This window comes from Chinchilla lanigera, unplaced genomic scaffold (assembly GCF_000276665.1).
Source record: "Chinchilla lanigera isolate Chin_1 unplaced genomic scaffold, ChiLan1.0 scaffold00010, whole genome shotgun sequence".
NCBI classification, from domain to species: domain Eukaryota; kingdom Metazoa; phylum Chordata; class Mammalia; order Rodentia; family Chinchillidae; genus Chinchilla; species Chinchilla lanigera.
Window position 1 is genome coordinate 30,251,669 of NW_004955411.1, and position 23,966 is coordinate 30,275,634.

Here is a 23,966-nt window from a genome sequence, read left to right on the forward strand (position 1 = left end):
TTTTTTTTTGGTTTTTCTCCGGTACCAGGAACCGAACTCACGACCTTGTTGTGCTTGCCAGGCAGGCGCTTTGCCGCTGAGCTAAATCCCCAGCCCCTATTTTATAATTTTAATGTAATGATCCAAGACTCTCTTTAAAGAGAAAAGAACAGACCTTAAGAGAAAAAAAATCACAAGAAATAAAATCCATCATTTTTATAATCATTCCCAAGCAAATACTAGAGGAAAAAAATGATCAAATCAAGATAGAGTACTTTGAATAGTGTTAGTCATAACTGATAATACAACTTTGGCTATTTAAGGAAACTAAGTACTTACCCATTTCTAGCAGCCAAATGAAGGGGTGTACAGCCTGAAATGTCTTGATAGTTAGGATTTGCTCCTTTCTTTAACAGTAGAACCAAGCATTCCACCGATCCACAACTGAAACAACATTAAAAGACAGCTCAGATACATTGAAGAGCCATACTTGAGATAGCTTAATTAAAAAACAACACGTTCTATTAAATTCATTGCAATTTTACTTAACTTCTGTCACAAAGACTAAATATCCTCTATTTTCAAGATGCACAGTCTACTGAAAGTGATAAAGTATTTGAAAATTTCAAATAAAGCAAAAAAGGGATTTATTTATGAAAGAAACAATATATTCTCAACTTTTTGGCTTTCCAGGAGCCACATTAATTATGAACAGTTAATTTCAACACACCTACCCAAATCCATAAAAAAGACAGAAATATTGATTAGTTAACTGACTAAAACCACAGCAGAAAACTGTGGATACAAATCACACACCCATCTAGGTAAAGAATGTAAAGCCAATGACATTAAATGCCACTAGCATATCCCTTTTATCCCTTATACTGGCGGAGTGAAAGGAAAATTTGGTACATGCACCCTAGGAAAAACAATTCCCAAACCTAACACAGAATGAGCTAGAATATCAGGAACATGGGGCATGAGTTCAATCCCAAAGTTAACAATTTATGAGACAGAAATTACATAACACACCCTAAACAGGATAAAGAAATAATTGACTGAGCCAGGCGTGGTCAAACATGCCTGTAATTCCAGCATTTGGGGAGGCTGAGGGAAGAGGATTGCAAGTTGGAGCCTACCCTAGGCAACTCAGTGACCTAACATGACCCTGTCTCAAAATAAAAATTTTAAAGGGCTGGGGACGTAGCTCAGCACAAAAGCCCTGGGTTCAACCCCGAGTATCTCACAAAAAGAAAGGAAGGAAGAAAGAGAAAAGAAACACTTGGCTGCTTGTTCTCGTCTCTCCATAACTACTGCGAGACAGTGCTGATTCAAAGCTTATAATGCTTATTCTGGAAACCAAACTGTCTTTAATCTTACTTTGCTGCAATGTGAAGCAAGCTTCTTTTCACTCGTCCAAATGCATAATTGACATCAAATTTTGAATTTGACAGTAGTTCAGAAACAGACCTGTGCCCCCCGAAAAAAAAGATTAAAAGAAGAATCAATATGTAAAAAGTTTTTTAAAACATAATAATTCAAGTTAACAGCTTTTCTTACTAATTATTCAAAAGACTCTGTCCCAGGGCTGGGGATTTAGCTCAGCGGCTAAAGTGCCTGCCTGGCAAGCGCAAGGTCTTGAGTTCGGTTCCCGGTACCGGAGAAAACAAAAGACTCTGTCCCTTATCAATCACAAAGCAAGGCACTATTCTTTCAATGCAGCATGGTAGCAAAATAATGTCCAAAAACCAATGGCCTTGACCAATAAACTGGTGCTAAAGATTTCCTCCACTCCCACACAGACAATGCTAAATTATCTGCTCTGAGGACACCAACAGAGTAAGCTGGCTTCAGTTCTCACTAGAGTCTTGAGAAACACAGGAAACACATCTGGTTGCTCCTGTTGCCAAAAGTTTGAGCCTAGCTGTATTAATTTTAGCCAAATAAAAAAAGTCAGACATTTTAAAGGAAATTCAAAGCAAAAAATAATTTCTATTTTAACTTGTTTCATTTTCTCTTCACCTTTTCATTATACCAAACTACCCCCAGTGATGATTGTTACAAGTGTGAAGACCTCTTCACAAAGACAGCTGGATTTCACACGCGCCTCTACAAAAGCCATCCACGTTGCCCTATGTGGTGGCACACATCTATAGTGCTAGCACACTGGGAGGCTGAGGCAGGATGCTTGTGACTTCAAGCCCAGCTTGGGAAACTTAACAACTATTCAAGACCTTGTCCCAAAATAAAAAATGAAAAATGAAATAGCTCAGTGTGAATGCCCTGGCTTCAAACCCTCATACCAAAAAAAAAAAGGTCAACTCTGTATTAATTTAAAAATCATCCAAGGAAAAGGACATGTAAGGGAAATAAATCACCCAACTCTAACCATTTGCTCAGGGATCAGCAGTAACCTCTAAAAAAAACCACCAAAGTGTTTTATCTATGTTAGCGAGTGACCAAATACTTGATTTTAACATACGATTATTCACTTAGAAAATGTCATACAATAAAATTTTACGCCTTAGTTATGGATCTTGGAAAATCTTGTCCTTTACTTCACAACAACAACAAAAACTCTAACAGAAAAATTAAATAACTTGCCCCAGGACATCATCTATGCCCAAACTACTACGGACCCGCACGTGTGTGTGTGTGTGTGTGTGTGTGTGTGTGTGTGTGTAACATTTAGACAATTTCATAGTTTTCAAAAAGCATAAATTTATTAAAAAGGCACTCACCTGTGTTGATCAGCCATAACCATTGGCATTAATGTATAAACAGCAGTTTCATTATCTGAGTTTTAAAAAACAAACAGAAAAATTAATTTGTTTCCACTTTTTCCAAGAGTTGATACTTCAGATTAGTTTTCTTAATTCTACATAAAAAACGAGTTCAAAAAAAAAGGGAAAAGGTAAAAATAATGCAGAAGATACTGCAAAAAGATACTGAAAATTTAATACCAAAGATATTGCAAAACTTCTGTTTACTCCTTTTACTTCATTGCAAAAGAGCTTACCTTCTGAATGCAAGGGGGAAAAAAATCAGATTTAGTCTCTGCAGTTTTAAAAACTGCTATTTACTTCCAAAAAGATATTTTAGACATCATGTTTTATCACATTTTACATGCAGTATGGGGTATTTTATATACATGGATATTAAAGATAAATAACTAAAATAATTTTAAAAACTTGAAAATACATAGTACTTGCTTCTTGCCAATGTAAGTAATTATTTTAGCAGCTTTTACAAAACATAAAGAACTAATTTTACTCACTACACTATTAGAAGATTTGTATTGAGTTTTTTTAATAGATAAATTCATAGAAACGTGATCCAAAAAGGTGAAAAGTCAATGTGATGCCATATTACATGCATTTCACTTAGTGTCTTAAACCTTTTAAGTACTACTAATGGTCATTTCTCAAGCTAAGTCCTTTGTAAAGTTTGTTTTTTAATAAAGTATTTACAAAGAAGTAACTTTGGCAATCCCAATATATCCCTTTAAACACTGTTGCTAGGATTAATAGGTTGAAGTCTAAGACGAAACAAGGTACTTTCTAGAACCAAAACAGCTTCTAAAAATACTGATAATTATAATGGAAAAACAGTAAAGTTACAGTAAAGAACCCAGCAGACACCACCTTGATCAACTGATAAAGGGTAATTCTATAGAAATAATTCACAGCAATACCATGTAGCTTCTGATCAGTGAACCACTGAGAAGGGTACAGCCCTTCTGTAGTGTTCTTGCCAAAAATCTCTAACTTCACTCTAATAATGAGAAAACATCTTTAAAAAAAACCCACCTTAAGCAAAATCCCACAAAATATATGACCAGTCGTCTTAAAAGTCTCAAGGCCATTAGATGAAAAGAAAGACCAAAGAATAATCAGAGTTTGGGGACACTAAGCAAACGTAACAACTAAATGCAACGCAATATCCTTGACCAGATCCTAAAAAGGAAAAGGGCATGAGTGGGAAACTTCTGATATTCTAATAAAATCTGTAGTATGGTGAATTGTCTTTTATAGGAATATTAATTTCTTAGTTTTAATAACTATACTATAGTACAAGATATTCAATGGGCTCTCTGTACTCTTTCTATTTTTTCTAAGTTTAAAATTAATGAAAATATTTTAAAGGAGTAGATACTGTGAAGATTACAAGTATTAGGAGATGAAGAATATTAAGAAATTACCAGTATTAAGAGATAATTCAACTAAATGTAATGTGTGGACTTCAAATATAAATTCAAGAGCCGGGCGTGGTGGAGTACACATGTAATCCCAGCACTTGGGAGGCTGAGGCAGGAGGATCATTGGGAATTCGAGACCAGCCTAGGCTACAAAGTGAGCTCAAGCCCAGTCTGAACTCCATAGCGAGATGTTGTCTCAAAAAGAAAAAAAAAAAAAAAAAAAAAAATGAATTCAAACAAACCAAATTTAGAGGATACTTTTTCAGCCAATTTTTAAGTGGGGGTAAAACTAAGCATGGTCTGGGTAGCTGAGCACATTAAAAAATAATTATTAACTTTATTAACTTAATTGACGCTAATCATAATATTATGATTATGTCTGAAAAACATTCATGTATTTAAAAATCTACACTGAGTTATGTGCAGGGGAAGTGGGAAAAGGTTATGATTATTCACATTTTCATTTATTATTTCACTTGTGAGTATACGGATGAAAGCAGTTTAATCCTCACCGTACTAATATGCAGCTGCAACAATTCTTTCACGATAAAATAAATAAATAAATCCTATTATTAACTAAAATGTTTTACAAATCATTATCTGAAAGACTTTTTATTTCTGTAGTGATGAGGACACAAAGGAACAGTTTTAAACTGTGTTTTATATATATTGTCTTTTTATCCACATAATCACAAAGTTGCTACCATTATCCTCATTTTACTGACGAGAAAAATGAAACACTAATAAACTGTGTAATGGTGGCTTTACGTGGCTGACATAATACGTCTTACACCCAGTATAACTTACTACAAACAAAACCAAAATGTCCATTACCTGTGCTCTCCTTAATATACACAATACACTCTACTTTATTTTATCCTCTTTTGTTTCTTTTTTAAAAATGCTAATTGCAACCCAGCAAAGTGTTCTCAATAACTACCAATGAGTCACCATGTGAAATTGAAGGCATTACACTAAGCCTCTACTGGCATTACAACATTCTTTCTCTCATATAAAACACTCCCCAATTTAAAAATATTTAGTCTCCCACCCCTTGTGGTGACACACACCTACAATCACAGCACTCTGGGAAGTTGAGGCAGAAGGACTGCAATTCCAGCCTAGACGAGGCAATTTAGTGACTTAGGTAGTCCCTGACTCAAAGTAAAAAATTAAAAGCTAGGGATTAAAAATTGAATCTCTAAACCATACTAATTTCAATTAAATCTCTCCATAATAAGCACAATCATAAGCAGGCAATACACTTACTTGTGAATTTACACTTATAAATCAAAAGGGTACATAATTTTTAGTATTAGTGAGTATAAAGTTCACATTGGCTTCATTTAAAAAATACCTATAGCCAGGGGTAGTGGCGCACACCTGTAATCTCAGCACTTGGGAGGCTGAGGCAGGAGGATCACTGTAAATTCAAGGCCAGCCTGGACTACACAATGAGATCTTGTCTCAAAAAAAAAACTTACATAAAATTTAGATGTGGGCCTTATTTTTAAAATCACATCTAACTTTATAGAAACGCATATACACTCAAAGTAAGGATAAAGAAATAAACAGAACCACATCTGCAGTTCTAAAAGGAGACTAAGAAAAACTGTACAAAAAAAAGGATAGAATAAAATTTGTTGTCAGATACTTCTTTCTCATGAAGATACCTTGAAAAGTAGGTTTACAATTAAAATTTTCTACGTGATAAAAGTTTAATCTCTTGCTTTATCAGATATATGGCCATTTTTATTAATAGTTTTGAAATGCAACTACTAAAAGGAAAACCTTGAAGAACTCAGACTCATCATAATTTCTCCTCAAACCATCAGATGAGAGCAATTTTTTAAAAGCTGATAATTTATTTTCTTCATCATTCAAATGTGTATGCTAAAATGCAAATTCTCTTTTAAAATAATATTTACTGTAAATGTAATAAACTATTTTCTCTACATGTGAACAATATACATAACCCTTTTAAAGTCCTATGTGAATCCATATCCGTAAAGTAATTTCTCTGCCTTCAACTTTTTATCTCTCACAAGATTATTCCTCTGTTGACCCTGCCTAGGATGACTCAACAACCTTTACTCCATCACAGTGCTAACATGAAAGTTTTTACCATCTCAAGGAAACATAAATGTATGCATTCCCCAGTATCCAAGTGAGTAAATCAAAATCTTCACTTTCACTCAGTATAACAAATAACTTGAGAGTAAAAGATGACTAAAAACTTTACAACTTCAATAATTTTTTCTAATGAGATATTTGATGGCTGACTTCTAACAAACAAAAATACCTGATTATTTCTTAAATTTAGATCTTAGAACTTCTATTGTCTTAAAATATGAAGCATAACAATGTGGATTTTTAACATGTACTGTATATGATTTACTTGAAAGAACCAAATTCAAGAAGGAAGCCAGGCGTTCTCGCCCATGCCACTGAGCCAGGAGGACTGCCTGAGTTCCAGGCAGCCTAGGCTACATAGTGAATTCAAGGCAGGCCTGGACTACAGAGCAAGACCCTGAAGTCAAAAACCAAAAAAAGAATTTAAAAAGATTCACCAGAACTTAGGAGTAGAGACATAGTCAAAGAACAAAGATGAACAAATTCATTATAATCAAAGAAAAAATGTAAACAAGATGCCACGTTTGTCTAACAAAATGAGAAAAAGTTTTATTTTTAATTGTAATAGTTTAGTTTCCAAGCTGGTGGCACACCAGTTGAGAAACTGATACCTAAAGCCTTAAAAAGTTGATATAATTACATACTGTTTTTCTTCTGAGAATTAAGCCTGAAGTAACAAAGAAGCAGAGTTAGTCTTAATAACAATGCTGCTCCTCATAAAATCAGTTATAAAATCCAAAATTATAGTCAACATTTGTTACATGCATCCTATGAAATTCCACAACGTCATCAAGCACATTTAAGGATATGAGAACATCTGAGTTTTCTAAATCCTAAACAAAAGACTACGTGCAGTAGGGTCCTATATTGATAAAGAGAGAAAAATCCATAATGCGAAGAAAATGCTAACGTTGCTTATTTTTGTGAAATTGAATGCCAGATTTTTACTATTTTTATTGTCCAAATTTTCTACAATGAATATATTGCTTTTCAAAGCAGAAATAGAGCTGGGGATTTAGCTCAGCGGCACAGTGCCTGCATGGCAAGCGCAAGGTCATCAGTTCGATTCCTGGTACCGAAAAAAAAAAAACAAAAAAACAAAAAACAAAATAAAAGCAGAAAATACTATCAAAGCCTTCTAAGTTACGTTTATGTAAAATATATTAGAAAAGCTAGACAGCACAAACTGCAGTGTCAATGAAACACACCGCCTTCACGACTGATACCCATAATTTCACTTCAGAAAAAACGAGGGATAGCAACCCAGAAGGAATAGACGCAAAGGTGGGAGTTAGAAAAAACTGAGAGTAGAAGTCTAGTTACTAAAATCAAGCTTACAATAAATCAATTACTTCACACTAGTAAAGTTCCACATACACAGTTACTTTTGAGAAACAGTTTGCACAAACGTTACCTATTCTGAATTCTAAGAAAAAATCAGGAAAAATTTTTCAAGAAAAGTATCCTCAAACTCCCCGCTTTTGCATTTCACGTCTCCCTCCCGAGGCCTCCTTCCCTAACCTGTGTGATGTCACCAAGTCAAAGAAAGTTTTGAAGAAAGGAAAAGCATGCCCACCGTGGAAAAAAATCACCAGCCACAACCTTCTCCTAACCCTTGTCTCACCTGGACAGAAAAAGTCAAAAGTCTCTGAGATGCCTCACTGCCACCTCCCACTCGCACTTTAGTTATGAGGCTGCAACAAAACGCCTGTGCCCCATCTCTCCCGTTACTGGAGTTCTACCCTCCGGAAGGAACCCTGCGCAGGGAAGATTCTGATACTACCGGGCCGTGCCTCATTATACCTCTCTGCTGAGGCACCCCAGTTCCCACCTAGCCCGGTCCGTCTAAGTCTGATGAATGAATGAGGAATGAAGACGTGCTTTCCTAGTGAGGAAGCGTGCATGTACACAGAGTGCTTTCATACCTGATGCGGATAACCCTGCTGTCAAAACACAGCTGTACAAGAAAAATGAATTACAAGCCCGCTTCACCCCACCCTGCAGGTTGAACAGCATCTTTCAAGTGTATTTCCCAGCGACTCGACGCCTCCGGGGAACCTTTCTGAATCCCGGTCCCCGCCACCCGCTGTTACCTCCGCTCCTACGCCCAAACCCGTCACCGACGGTCGCGGGGGACCCCGGTCCCGCTTCTCCCCACAGCGGGTCCCGAGCCCACCCCGCCCCTCCCGCAGACGCCCACGCCAGATCCCGAGCGGCCGGCGCGAGGCCGGGGATCCGGCCCGGCCGGAAGGCTGAAAGTGGGCGTCAGCTCCGTTCGGGTTAGTTTCTCCTCCGGACCCCGGCCCGACCCGCGCCGCTCACCCTCGGGCAACTCCACGGTGCGCGCGCGGCGGAGCGAGCGCGTGAGGCGGTTCAGCTGCTCCATCGCTCTCTCCATCCTCGGCGCGCGCTCCGCGATCCCCCCGCGCCCCGCGGCCTCCGCGCCCAGCCCTACATCCCGCCCCGGGCCCGGCGGCGGCGGGCGCAGGAGAGGGCTAGTACAGCCCTCGCGGCTGCGACGGCTACTCTGGGCCGCGTCCTCTGAGCAGAGCGCCTGGCGGCTGCGGGACACAACACCGAAACAGGGACACCCACGGCTGCCGCCTCAGCTGCTGCCTTTCCGCCGAGGCTACCGCTTCCCTCCTAGGCTCGCGCAGCCTTCTGGGAACTGTAGTTCCAGGCTCGCGGAGCCGCGCTCCGGGGGCGGAGCCAGGCGCTCGGGGCGGAGCCAGGCTGGGTGAGCCAAGGTCCTGCCGGGAAGCCACGCCCGTAGGGGCGTGCCCGCAGAGAGACTTCCCGGCGTGCTCCTGCCCCACCCTCCGCCCTCCTCCCTCCGCGCCAGTAGACCGGCGCAGCGTCTTTCAATGCTATCGCTCCTCTCCCTGTAAAGGAAGTGGGTAGGGGGTCCAAATGCTCCTAAATCTATCATCGGCTTCCTAGTATTCATGCATTTGTGTAATAGATAAAAGAACTATTTAAATATCTGTATTTCTATCTGTCAATTCAAAGAGTAATAAAAATCGAACACGAAGGCAAAGTGTTTGTTCCTTTACTGTAACTTAACAATAGCTTAAATATTTCTGTCTCCTGCTAAGCGCTTCCTGAGGACAGACAACACTCGATCTTGTGTCTTGCTGTGTCTGCGTTTACCACAGCATCTGACACCAAGCTAAAAGTTTGAGGAAGATATGAAAGATGACAACTTAAAATTCTTATCTGATATAATGCCGCCCCAACGTGCCGACAGGACCCAGGGGAAAGGCAAAGACTGAATTACAAAAACGTGGATGCCAACGAGGTGTAGAGGACATGAGTAGAAAGAAATCAATGGGGGAAATCATAGTTGTCGCCTCTACACACAAGTTAGAGACCGGGCCAGGTTAAAACAGAAACTTGAGCAGTGGAAACTTGAAAAAATCCAATCAGAAAGTGAAAATGATTTTGTCTAACTTCATTGAAAATAAAAAGGTAGAAATTCTTTCTTCTTAATTTACCACCTGTGCCGAAACAATGCTAAAAGGAAACGGTCTGACTTTCTCTACTCCCTGAATAAGACAAAGCTGGGCGTGCAATGAATGGACACGTGTAAGAAAGTCTCACCTGCTCAGGTGAATATGAAGGAATATTCCCTACCAACGCTATCCCAAATTGCTTCTAACGCATAATTGGAAGCCACTGTGCCAGTGTTGCTACAGGATCCGAGCGAAAGTCCATTACCTTCACCCAATCAGTTGGTTCAGATGAGAACTAAACCAGTCTGGCAAAATGCTGGGAGAGTCAAAGCTTCAAAGGAATACCAAGCACTATTAGCCGATCTAAGCCATGCCCAACCTTTGCAATAGGACTTCAACCAAAATTGCTTTAGCCTTGCGTGCGGTAGCAATTAATTTCCAGTTTCCGGGACAAAATATCTGACACCACCAACCTGAAGGAGTTTATTCTGGCTCACAGCTTTCAGAGGATTCAATTCATAATTGGTTGGCTCCAAGGCACAAACAGCAGGGCATAAAGGCATGGTAGGGGAAACCTGCTCACCCCAGGGGAGCCAGAGAGCAGAGAGAGAAGAGGAGCCCCAGACAAGAATGTGTCCTTCCAGGTCATGCTCTCGATGACCAGTCTCCAACCAGACCCCACCTATTCACAGCACATTGAGCTGTGAATGCAGTGGATTAATTCACTGATGGGTACAGCACTCCCATGATCTAACTGCCTTTCAAAAGCCCCACCTCTGAACACATGATACTCTGGGCACACATTCTAGATCTAAAACATAATATTTGGCCCCCTCATTTTTAGAAGTCAAGATTCCAGGCTAGGAACATAGCTCAGTGATAGGGCACTTGCCTAGCATGAGCAAGGCCCTGCATTCAGTCCTCACCACTACAGAAAAATAAAACATTTCAGTACTGGGTAAAGTAAAATGCACCTGTTGTCTCACCTATTCAGGAGGCTGAGGCAGGAGAATCACAGCAACTCAGGAATTTAAGACCAGTCTATACAACTCAGTGAGACCCTGTCTTAAATTTTTAAAAAATAACCAAAGGATTCCTATTGCTGTATAAATAGGAAATCCCTCAGCCCATGTTATCATCATATAAACAAATCCTCCTTAGCCTGTTACTCCATATAAATCATATCCAATATCCTTTGAGTGTCATGCATAGGATTTGTGTGCAAGAGCAGCAGCCTCTATAGTGGGCACTGCCTCCCATGCTGGTCACTGTTCACTATAGGACCAGCTGCACTGGAAGAACATTACAGGACACTGCTCAGATCGTCACTTCCAAATTCTGCAGTATGATACTGTCTCCCAGATAGCTCTCCTCCATGGTACAAGAAGCTGCCAGTACTACGATGGGCTTACCACCTCTTGTCCAGTGGAAATTTTAGCAATAGAAATATTCTGTAATATGCATTGCCCAGCACTGTAGCTCCTAACCAAATGTGGCTGCTACAGTAGGTACTTAAAGTGTGGCTAGTGCAACCAAATTTTAAATTTATATTTAAATGGATTAACTAAATTACTTAATTTAAATTAAACAGCCACATGTGCCCACATTTGACAAAGTGGCTTATCACACCAAGAAGGAAGCTGTCCAGGAAGACACCAAAATCCAAATAGCTCCTCAGAGATCATGAGCTAGAGTCAAAGATTTTTCTCATTTGGACATCAATACAAAGGCTATCAAATATAAACATTAAACAGACACTTTGTATCCTAATTCCTTTATCAAAAGTATTGTTTTTTCACTTATAAAAATCCAAGTTCAAGATGCTGCTGAGTAATCATGCCCCTTTTGGAAATCAATGAAAACTTGATACAATTTCTCCTCATTTATTGAAGACAATTTAACCCAATGTAGCAGGCAGCCATCAGACTTTTAGATAAAACTAGTTGGCTTATTAAACAAATCTTATGTATAACTTTAATAAATAAATATATTTTTAAAGTATTTTATATATATATATATATTTAAGTCCAGATTTTATGGCTTTTTATTTCTGACTTCTTTTTTTTTGGTTTTTTTTTTTTCTTCCCTGGTACCAGGAATCGAACTCATGACCTTGCACTTGCCGGGCAGGTGCTGTGCCACTGAGCTAAATCCCCAGCCCTTATTTCTGACTTCTTTTTCCCCAGAAATTGATCCTAGTGGCAGCTCCCAAGCTTAAGTTTTTGCATTTAAAAAGAAGAAAACAGAAATCAATCAATTAACAAAGGCAGGAAGAAAGCAAACAGCAAAGGTAAACAATTGTAAAGACAAAACACAAAAAAGAATGTTATAAATCTAATTACATCCATGCCATAATACACTGAGTAAATTCAAAGGCTAAAATACAACCATCTTAAATTGGATGTGTGACAGAAAAATACAAGTAGAAGCCACAGTAGATCTACCCAAGGCCAACTGTCTATAATCATATAACCAAAACTTAAGTCATCCTGACTTCCCCAGAGCCCATCTATTATCTATTATCTCCTTACCAACATGATTCAGTAATGAAATCCAACCAATTATAGACAAATCTGTTTTCCATCATAGTTCTAGTAATTTACATTTACATTCCGACAAACAGCTTAGAAGAAACCACCCATCTCCCCAGCATTTATTGTTTTCGTATTCTTGATATAGCCATTGTGACTGGGGTGAGACGGAATCTCAGTGTGATTTTCACTTACATTTACCTGATGACTAAAGATGTTGAATATTTTTTCACATACTTAAATGTGATGGCTTATATCTAGCTGCACTCCCACCAAAACCTCATGCATTCATAGGTGGGGGTTTTTGGAGGTGGCTAGATCTAGGGAGTGTGACTCTGGGATTAAGGCGGTGTGGCATTGCATTAGCCTGTTGATTGGTTTATAGTTTTGGGTGTGGATCATGGGAAGGCCCACCCTGCACATGGGTGTCACCACCCAAAATGCTTGTGGCCTGGATAGGATAAAAGGAAAAAACGATGCTTGCTGCTGCTGCTGCTGCTTGCTGCTGTTCATTGCCTCCTGCCTGCTCTGCCAGAGACTGATGCTCCTCTGCAATGTCCCTGTGTCACACAACCCTGCCTTGGAGGCAGCAAACTAGAGACCAAAATCTCTACGTGCTGTGACCTTTCCTCTTTTAACTTGTGGGTATCAGGTATTTTGTTTCAACAATGAGAAAAGTAAACAAGTCACTTAAGGACCATTTGTGCTTTGTATTTTGAGAATTCTGTGTTCCATTCATTTGCCCATTTACAGATCAGGTCATTTTTTGTGAAGTTTTTTTGTTGTTGATGTTGTTACATGTTTTGGATCTCTATATATTCTGGATATTAACCTTCTATTGAAAGAGTAGAGAGAGAAATTTTTCTCCCATTCTGTAAGCTGTCTCTTTAGTGTATTACTTACTTTATTTTTTCTCTGCAGAAGTTTTTAATTTGATATAATCTTGTCAATTTGCTCTATTATTTTCTGTGCTATTGCAACCCTATTCAAAGGGTTTTGAGACAAATAAATGTAAGTTCAAAATAATATTCTTTGAATCAAAGAGAATTGCCAGGAACATAAACATTTTGAACTTATACCTAACAACATAAACTAATAGTAAAATTACACTTGACAAAATTATAAAAATAAAGTGCACCACTGCAGTAGTACATTTTTAACATCTCTCTCTCTGAAACTGATAAAGATAGTAAAAAAGGATAGATGTGGATATAGAACATTCAAAATTTCAGTGACAGGCTTCATCCAAAGGCCTAAGTGACATTCACCTAACAGAAATGGTATGGACTTTTTTTTTCAATGCTGGGGATTAAATCTGGGGTCCTCTCACTGAGCTATGTCCCAGACTCATCACCCACTTTAAATTTTTTTTATTTTAGAAAGGGTCTTTGCTACATTGACAATTTGCTCCGGCTGGGCTTGAATTTTCAATCCTCCTGCCTCAGCCTCCAAGAGAGGTAGGATTACAAGTGTGCACCACTACAACTAGCTAGGAATCCACATACTCTTAAAAATATATATATATACATATATATATACACATATATATGTATGCTTGTATAAGTATGTATACTATGTTTAGAAAAATACAAAGGATAATGGTGTTTTCTTCAGAATAGAATCAATGAGGAGGCAACAAGAAAAACCATAACCAAAGCCTGGCTAGGGTAAGGAGTGAAGCAAAGGAGTGGAAAGCATAGAAGCAGCTATCAAAAGAAAATAAAGTGTCTGTGGATCTGGGAGCAGCTACAAGAAAGGCAGGGGAGGCTAAAGTCAGTAGAAAAACCTTGGTATTGAACCAAGAGAGGCAGCCATGATCTCTCTAAACCACACTCTCTCATTCAGTACCTGTCCAACAATGTGCAGGACCCTGTGCTTGTCCTGTTGGAGTTCATTACTGTAACGTGAAAAGATCTTTTTCAGATCTTGTGTCTATTTGTTAGTCTTCTCTTCTGTGTATCATATGCAGATATGAAAGCTCCCTCCCTATGTAGAAACTTGCAGATAACAGTAATTAAATAGGAATCAGGGGTGTAACTCTGGAGTAGAGCACATGCTTAGCATGCTCAAGGGGCTGACTTCAATCCCTAGCACCTCCCTAAAAAAAGCAGAAATGTGAAAGGATGAAAGAAAAAAACTCTTTAAAATTGGTAATTTTTAAAAAATCATTATTAAATTCACCTAAATGTTCCCTAGATTATCTTTCTTTCACTAATAGGCACTTTGGGGAAGAATATTACATCATCTATGATACAGCTGTTTATGTAATGAAAGCCATTAGAGTGACTGCACACATTTTAATCTAATCACTTCATCTCTGAGCACATAACCCTAAGAAATAACCTGAAATAAAGATAAAGGTTTACCAGTAAATACCTTCCATGATTCAAGTGCTATGTTAGTAAACAAAACCCCAGCATACTAGCTATGGGAAGATAAATATTTTCAAACAATTTTGCTCATGGCTGTATAATTTCAAGTAGAAACAAGCACTTTGAATGAATAGAAAACCAACCTGTGAAAGACTAAGGACATCTACAAAGGCTTTCCCAAAGAACACTTAACCTACAAACCAAAGGCTGAAAAGGAGAGTTCCAGGCAAAGAAGACAGAGTAAGGAGGAGTGTTCCGGACCAACAGGATGAAGTTTGCAGTAATCTTGTTGTACACGGAGTGTCCAAGGAACCTAACAAGAATGGGATTTTGGTTGTGTCCCTGAAGGTGAAGGAGCTCAAAGCTGTATTTGAAAAGATGAGGAGATGAAGGTTCAGGACTGTGATGGTGATTAGGACCTTTAGCATAACAGATGTGGAAAAGCCCCAAGAATCTCAGGGAGATGAGAGTGACATGATCAGGTCTGTATTTTGAGGGAGGAAAGTTCACTCCACCAAGTCTGAAGGAGTTGGGTTGACTGTTAGTTAGATGAGAAGAGACTACTTAGTAGACTACTAGTTAGTCTAGATGAGAAATAATTATAGTAATTTATAATAAAGCTGGATGTGATTTATAATAAAGCAGCATGGTGGCACACACCTGTAATCCCAGCACTCTGGGAGGCTAAGACAGGTGAATCAGAAGTGCAAGAGCAGCCGCAGAAACTTAGTAAAACCCTGTCTGAAAATAAAAAGTCTGAGAAGTGCAATGGCCCCGGTGCCACTGGGTAGCAGCTGCAGGTGGCTGGGACAGTGGGTTGGCCGCTGTGCAACAGGCTCGTGGTGCTGGGTTGTGCATATGCGGTGCCCTCCTGGTCTGGGCTGCATGGGCTGGCCCTGGAGTGGCAACCATGAGTGGAAAAAACTAATTTTGACCCAACTCTGGCCTCTAACGGTGTGCAAGGAAGTAAATGACTGTGAAAAGTCTCTGGATTAGTGGACACTACAGGGACTATGGCCTGACAAAGTGGAAGATTGCAATTCATCATAGCACTTTTATTTAGATGAGATTAAGGATCTTTTCCAGGTCATGAATCTGTACTGGCCTGATATAAAGCACCCATTGGATGACAACAGGTTCTGGAAGCACTAGTGGGAGAAGCACGGCACCTGCGCTGCCCACATGGATGCCCTTGACTATGAGAGGAAATACTTTGGGAAGACCTCACCAGAGTGCTCCAAAAATTTGGAATGGAGCCATCTATCAATTACTATCATATTTCAGACTTTGAAGATGCCCTTACCAGAATCTGTGGAGCTGGCCCTAAGGTCCAGGGCCTTCCATGCACACAAGGTGAGAAAGTCAGGTAGAGCTGTGCTTCACTAGGAGGACTTCCATTTGCAGAACTGCTTGGAGCCTGGGGAACTGCTGTCACCAAAGCAGGAAGTGTGGCTGTCCAAGGTCCCTGCACACAGGCAGTGACGGTCTGTGAAGATGGCCCAATCTTCTACCCCCACCTAAAAAGACCAAGTATTGATGTCTAAATATTGGAAATAGTCTGTGTTCTACAAATTAAGAAGAATTCACAAATAAACTGCCTTTTAAAAACTAAATCCAAAGCATTTAAAAAATAAAATAAAAAGGCTAGGAATATACCCAAAGGCAGAGTTCCCTGGGTTCAATTCCCAGTACCACAAAAGAGAGAAAGAAAAAGAGAGAAAGAGAGAGAAAGAAGAAGGAAGGAAGGAAAGAATAAGGAAGGAACAGAGAGAGGGAAGGAGGGAGGGAGGAAGGAAGGATGGATGGACAGGCAGACAGAAGGAAGCAAGCAAGGAAGGAAGGAAGGAAGGAAGAGTGAACTATATGCATGGTGGCATATGTCTGTAGTCCCAGTTACTTGGGAGGCCAAGGCTGGGAGATCTCTTGAGCCCAGGAGTTAGAGACCAACCTAAACAACATAGTAAGACCCCATCAAAACGGGTGGAAAAAATTATATGTCAGACAGCATGGTAGTTCTAAAAGTAGAGAGAACTGAATGGACTGAGAAATATTTTTGTGAGCAAATCAGTAACATTTAATGATGGATCAGATTGGGAAAAAGAGAAAGAAAAAGATGGCTCATCCAGTTTTATATATCATGGTACTATTCTCTGAAACAGAAAACACTAGAGTAGAACCAGGTTTAGAGGAGGAAATCGTGTCATGGAAAGTTTGAGGTGCCGTGAAGTATTGAAGTAGAGCTATCGGGTAGATGCTTGGACATGCATGACTATCCTGAGCTATAGATACATAACAGGACACATGACTGGATGGATGATATTTGAAGCCTAATAAGGAAGCGTATGAAGAGGAAATGAAGAAGGGTTCATTTGTCCAAGACATTATTCATGTCCCTCCCTATAGAAGGAGTTAGCAAAATAGTACAGGCAGCTATTTTCTAAAGAATATTGATGTTCTGGATCAGGCTCTGTAGGAAATAAAAAGAGTAATAGATAAATTGAGTGGGATGTAGGGTTGAGGAAATATTTTTGGCTTTTATTTTTTTTAATTAACCAGATAGACGTGGATATAGCTCATGGCACAAGTGCCTGCCTGGCAAGTGTAAGGTCATGAGTTCAATTCCCGTTGCCAAAAAATTAATTAATTAATTAATCAGATAATTGAGTTTGAAACGCTCTGGTTGAAAGTAAGTGACTCTTTCCAAGAAAAAAAATCTAAAGCACAGGAAGTTTTATAAACAAATTAAAATTGCACAAAATTTCAACAATAAGAAGATTGCTCAATAAGTTGTAGTATTTATAAATTTAATATTTTGCAGGAATTATAAAAGCTGTGTATGATGAAAGGATAGCTGTGATTGTGGGAAAAACAGAAGAAAAATGAGGTCACAAGGGCTAGAAATGAGAGAAAGGATTATTTTTGTGTATCCAGTAAAGGCTTTCTGATTTTTACTTCTATAAATTCATAATTTAGTCAAGCCTGTGAAAATAGATAAAATATTTTAAACAACTGAAAATCAATGATACACTATATCTGAGAAACATTAATACAGTGGGCATTGTGGTTGCCTCCAAACCATTTAGTCTATTTTTTATGATGGTACATACTTTTTTCAGGTGATGACTTTTAAATTTTGGGGGGAAATTTTCTACTTGAAAGTAAGGAAAATAGCACAATAAAAGCCAATATACTCCTCACCCATCCAATTTTGTTTTGTCAATATCCCCATTTATCCTCCCACTTTCACATTCAGTTACTTTAATGCAAATCTCAAACATCATAACACTTCATCTATAAATATTTCCTATATATGTACAAAGACAAGGACTAAAATAATAATACTATTATTACACATAAAATAATTGCAGAATTAATTGGATCAAATATGCAGAGAATGTTCAAATTTTATTTTATTTTATTTTTTGTTGTTTTGAGACAGGGCCTCACTATGCAATTCAGGCTGGCCTTCAATTCACTTTGTAGCCCAGGCTGGCCTCAAACTTGCAGCAATCCTCCTACCTCCCAAGTGCTGGGATTAGAGGCATGTGCCACTACACCTGGCCAAATTTTTTCAAGTGTCTTAGACTTTTTTATTTTTGAGATGGGATCTCACTATGTTGCCCAGGCTGGCCTCCAGTTCCTGGGCTCAAAGCAGTCCTGAAACCTGGCAAGTGTCTTAAGATATTTTAAACAGTTCATTCATTTGAGTCAGAATCCAAATAATGCTTACATATTACATTTTGTTGATATGTAGCTAAAGTTTCTTTCTTTCGGCAGGAAACAGGGTCTTGCTGTGTAGTTTAGGTAGGCCTTGAACTCACTTTGTAGGCCAGGCCAGGCTTCAACTTGTGTCAGTCCTCCTGCCTTCTGAGTCCTGGGATTACAGGTATGTGCCACCATGTCTGGCTTGTAAAGCTTCTTTTATTCCACAGAATTGTTCTCCCTTTTTTCTCCTGAACACTAATTTTAAATCATAATTTCATCTTGGCATCTACACTTCTACACAGCCCATGTGCTGACCTTATCCCTGTTTAAGGCATGTGTCTCAAGTGTTACCTATCCCAGCCCAGTGCTGATAGCCCATAGTTCAGAATTCAGACCTCAGAGAAATGAGAAGTTGCTAGAACTGTCAGGAAAGAAGCTTCCTTGTCCCTCTGAGGAAGTTTTAAGAACTCAAGCAATCTCCATCTCTCTCTTCCCCCTACTCTACTGCCTTTTCATCCCTAATCCTTTAGAGAGATAGAGAGATAGATAGATAGATAGATAGATAGATAGATAAACAACAGATACATTTTTCTGGTAAAATGTTCATTGCTTTTCTTTTAAGATCATAAAAAAAGCAAAAATGTCTATTTCTATCATTTATATTTAACATTGTAGTGGAGGGCCTAGTCAGTGAAAATGATGCTGGCGTAATTAGATATTAACTGAAATGAATCCAGGAGCAGTGTCACATGCCCGTAATCCCAGCGACTGTGCTGGCTGAGGGAGGATAACCATGAGCTCAATTCAAACCCAGGAAATTTAATAAATTCTGCCTCAAAATAAAAATGACTAGCAGCTAGTAGTGATGCATTCCTGTAATTCTAGCACTCAGGAGACTGAGCCAGGGGGATTGTCATGAATTCAAGGCCAGTTTGAACTATATAGTGAGATCCTTCCTCAATAATAATAATAACAACAAGGGATGAGATTGTAATTTGCCTAGCATTCATGAGGCCCTGGGTTTAGTTCCCAGTTTTTCAGTATACGATTAAGTGAAATGAAATCAGTCATTAGTCCTATCAGAAGAGTTTTCTGGGGCAGGAGATGTAGCTCTGTGATAGAGTGTTTGCCCAGCATGCACAAGTTCTTGGGTTCAATCATTAGCACTGTAAAAGAAGAAAAGACTTTTCTAAACTTTATAGTGAGTTCAATGACCTTAGGGATCATGTTAGACGGGAGCATGAAAGAACATGCTTCCTACCAAAAAATAACAGAAAACTAGTGTCACTTAACTTGTATATTTTAAGCCATTTCTATCTGTGTTCTCAATTTGTAGTTCAGGATGGCCTTGAACTCACTATGCAGCCCAGGTTGGCCTCAAACATGTGATCCTCCACTCCAGCCTCAGCCTCTCAAGTGCTGGGATTACAGATGTGCACCACCACACCTAGCCTAAACATTTAATTTTGGTTAGATAAAGGGTGCTGGTGAGTTCACCTCATCATTGATAAAGTAGTCCCACACTCAACACTTATACAGTATTTACGTCTAAGGTGTAAGTACAATAAAGAACAAGACATTTTTCTTATGCTTGAGGAGTTCAACTTCTGAAAAGTTAAAGAATATTCAAATGTGACAGTAGTATGCAGCAAACGATGGAGACTCTTTCAAGTCGCACTGAAAAACCTGGAGATATGAGGAAGAGAATCAACACTTCAGTGTGGGGAAAGAGTAGAACCAGGAATTTCATGCCTAAAGGAGGTCACGTTTACACAGGGGGAACAGAAACAAGCAGGACAAGCTTCTTAACAAAAATAATAACAGCTGATACTTATTGAGCAGTAAAAGCTGATTTAGCCAAGGCTTTTGGATACTGTAATTAGGGGATTAAGGCTAACAAGTCAGCCAGATTTCTGTTGGCCTTGAATGACATGCTGAGGAGCTTGAAGCCCATTCTGTAAGCAGAGAGAGGGGGACCTTAGATGGAAGTGGGGAGGAGTGGCAACAGCTGGAGGAGTTAAAAGGCTGCTGCGGTAGTCATACAGGTGAGCGGAACAAGGCACTGTACTAAGGTGGGGGTGAAGAAAGATTTACTCAGTGTTTAATTTAATAAGCGCACAGCAATGTAAAAACTTCCTCTTGGCTGCTGTTTCAGAGAGACCTCGTATATAAGAATAGGCCACCAGAGTCAGCAGGAGCTTAGAGTGTAAGGGTGGATAAATTCAGCGTGACACAGAATGCAATTTATTAGAGGCTCACAGAGAGAAGTATAGGCATAAGAGAAGAGGTCCTCTTATTTTTTTTTTAACCTGGAAGCTTCCATTTTCATCATTTGCAAATGGGACACTTACCGGGTTTAAATACTAAAGCAGACAGAAGTGGGCCAATCGTAACGTACCTGGGTTTGCTCAAAAACTGTTAACATGAAATTTGACACAGCGGACTAGAGAAGTCATGTCAGAGATACTCAGAGAAGATTCGCTGAAAGTACAGGTACTCTGAAGTGGGGAAATACTTACAGAAGGACTTCCTGAAACAGAAAATTAATCTGAAGGACGGTACATGTACATCAAACCAAATAGCTGGATTGCTGAAAAGGGAAAGCGACGCTACCACAACCGGTCTGCATCATCCTTGTCCCTGTTCCTCAGGGAGCGGCCATCCTATGAGCCTCCCACATAGCCCGAGGGAGCAAACAAGCTGCAGAAGCCGGAGACCGGTGAGGCAGAATCCGAGTATTTCAGGGCCATCTTCCCATCACCACACTGGAGAACGCCCCAACCCTGCGGCATTCTCTCCTTTGCACAGTGCAGGTGAGGGAAGCCCTCCCCACCCCAGGCAGAGAGAGATTAAATATAGAAAACAGCACCCACAGAGTCCGCCAGAAGAGTCCTATCATGGATCACATCCCTGGAGACAGAGGAGAGGAAATAAGAAGGCAGATCAATTGCTCCAGAGTGAGCTCTTCCCTACTGTTTCCACAAAGAAACAGAAAAATCGGAGTTAAGAGGAAACCCTGAGCAGCAATCTTCTTCACACTTGGGGAAAGAGTCCCTAAGCCACGCCCAGGACTGCAGCAGATTCTGCTTGCTGGCTGGAAAGGGGCGCTCTTGAGATAGGGTCAGTTTGGGATTTGAGCGCAAAAGACAAGACAGACAGACTGGAGCAGAGAACTACAGGCGACAAAATAGGAAAATATCTGAAGTGAGAACACAGGGATACGCCCAGCACATAGGGGAGCAGAGGCACAGGACATTGGCAGATGCTGAAGGAGAGCTATGTGTTAGAAAAATTATTTCATGAATTAATTGAGGAGATCAGATCACAGGACAGACACAAAAGACTGCAGTCAACCATGCCCAAAGCATAACAAGGAGGTGGGCTCAAAGACACTGACACTTCTCACCACAGGCATGGGAGGCTGATGTGGCTGCATGCGAACAGACCACGACATTAGGAGGGGGCTGTGTGGACACTCGGGCTTGATGGAACAGCGGACAGGTGGGCAGTGAATGCGTGTTCTCTTGTTGGACTGTTCTTGTGGGTTCCCACCAGATTTTTGTTGTGGTGATGATGGTTTTTTTTTTTTTTACTTGTATTTTGCTTTTTTGCTTTAATCTAATTGTTTATTCTCTCTCTCTCTCTCTCTCTCTGTGTGTGTGTGTGTGTGTGTGTGTGTGTCTGTCTCTCTCACTTACTCTCTCTCTCTCCCCTCTTCTCTTCTTCCTTTTCCTCATTTCCAGCTTCTGTAACAAGACTATTTTCTTTTATACTTGCTGCCCCTAGTTTTTAAACCCTGCTCTTCAAGTTTCTTTCTCTCTCTCTCCCATGTTGTCTCATTAACTGTGTGTGCTCTGCATTCTATTCTTCTTGTTCTTCCTTATTTTACCAAACCCCTTGTCTTCTCCTGCCTCTTTTCCATCTCAGGGGTGCACAGATATATCAGTGGGTTCTGATAACCTCACAGATTTCCTCAATGCCCAAATTGCAGCTCCCTCATTCTACACACTGCCCCTATCTCTGCAAATTTTTTTTTGAAATCTTCAACACTATATAAGACTATAAAAGACCTTCAGCAGAGTCTGACTCTCATCTAATTTTTCTTATCTATTATTACATTTCCTGTCTACCTCTCCTACTACTGACTTACGCTACCCTTTCATTCATCCCTCCATCTCTTCTCCTTCTGCACCAAGACTAACCGTTAATAACAATCTAGTATAGGTTGTAAAGGGTACAGACATAGAGCACAAGTGTAAATGCGAGGCTTAGCACATATAAATGATATATGATTGGATCTGTTGATTCTGTTATAACAGGTGGTGATTCTTTACTCACAACACGGAGATGGGGTCCAAACCATTTGAATTAAATATCAGAAGGGGTGAACACTATTTTTGGACAAACAAATCCATGAGTACATCACCAGAAGGCAGAATGTAACTAAAAGGATCTTCACATCAACTGCAATCTCTCCTCACTCCACATCAACACCCAGCACCAATTAAAAATAAAAAGGATACACGCACACTAGATAAGGAAAAACAAGGGAATAAAAAGCCTCCAAGTCTCCCATGGCAAATCTAGGAGGAAAGCAAATATTAGGTAGCGGAAGCCTACAAATTGACTTTAAAAAAAGATAAAGAAATTTGGCAAGTTCAAAGAGGATATTACCCAAAACTTCATGGAACTATCGTACAAACTGAGCAATGTGGGTATGGAAAACAAACTAAAAATTGAAGGAGTTGAGCAAGACAGCTCAAAACATGAATAACAAATTAATCAAAGATACAGACTCCATGAAAAGGTATCAGAAATACAGGAAATTTAAAAACAAATAGAATTCATAAATTGCAGAAATGACCAATACAAAGACAGAGTTTGTGAAATTGAAGGCAAAATGGCAAATTATGACAAATTACTAAGAGATGCTTAAAAAATGATAAGAGAACAAGAAAAAGTCATCCAACAGCTACTAGATGACTCCAAGACTAGCCTAATGCTAGTTGGAGTCAGAGAGAAACTACAAGACAGCATACATGGGATAAAAACAAATCTGTTCACAGAAATTATAATAGAGAATTTCCAAATATGAGGAAAAATTTCGACATACAGGTATGCAAGGCGTACAGAAGACCAGCTAACCTTAATGAAGAAAGAAGCCCCCCATGACACAGCTCAGTGAAAATATCAGCTGTCCAACTTGAAGACAGAATCTCAAAACCTGTCAGAAGAAAGCATAAAATCATGTATGAAAATAAACCAATTAGCACTACAGGAGACTTCTTAACATAAACTTTAATGGGCAGGAAAGCCTTGAGTGAAGTATTGCAAGCTCTGAAAGCAAACAACTTCCAGCTCAGATTAATATACTTTGCAAAACTTTCTTTAAAAGTAGAGAAATACAGGCATGCCATAAAAAAAACCTTTAAAAGTGCACGTATACCAGATCAGTATGTGGGGAAAAAAACCTCCAGTATTCTAAACAAAGACAAATAAGACAAAAATTCAGATAGAATGACTATATCAAGGCAAAGAGATAAACAAAAAAAGAAAAATGCAGGAGTCATCAACAGAAAAAAAAATGCAGTGACAG

General features: G+C 39.4%; 1 protein-coding gene and 1 pseudogene across 3 annotated transcripts in view; one reads left to right on the forward strand and one right to left on the reverse strand.

The window, feature by feature from the left end:
- Hace1 (HECT domain and ankyrin repeat containing E3 ubiquitin protein ligase 1) overlaps positions 1 to 8,959 on the reverse strand; it is an 82,331-nt gene extending 73,372 nt beyond the window's left edge. For 2 of the 3 annotated variants that reach the window (XM_005377818.2, XM_013510784.1), the window contains exons 1-4: positions 8,633 to 8,959; positions 2,721 to 2,775; positions 1,360 to 1,449; positions 319 to 423 (exon numbers count right to left, since the gene is read on the reverse strand). In XM_005377818.2, the coding sequence (XP_005377875.1) occupies positions 319 to 423; positions 1,360 to 1,449; positions 2,721 to 2,775; positions 8,633 to 8,708 (326 nt within the window). In that variant the 5' untranslated portion in view covers positions 8,709 to 8,959. The remainder of the gene's footprint in view (positions 1 to 318; positions 424 to 1,359; positions 1,450 to 2,720; positions 2,776 to 8,632) is intronic. The other variant, XM_013510785.1, reaches the window with a different exon arrangement.
- A 6,474-nt stretch (positions 8,960 to 15,433) lies between these two features.
- On the forward strand, positions 15,434 to 16,209 carry LOC102021952 (annotated as a pseudogene).
- Positions 16,210 to 23,966: the final 7,757 nt, after the last annotated feature.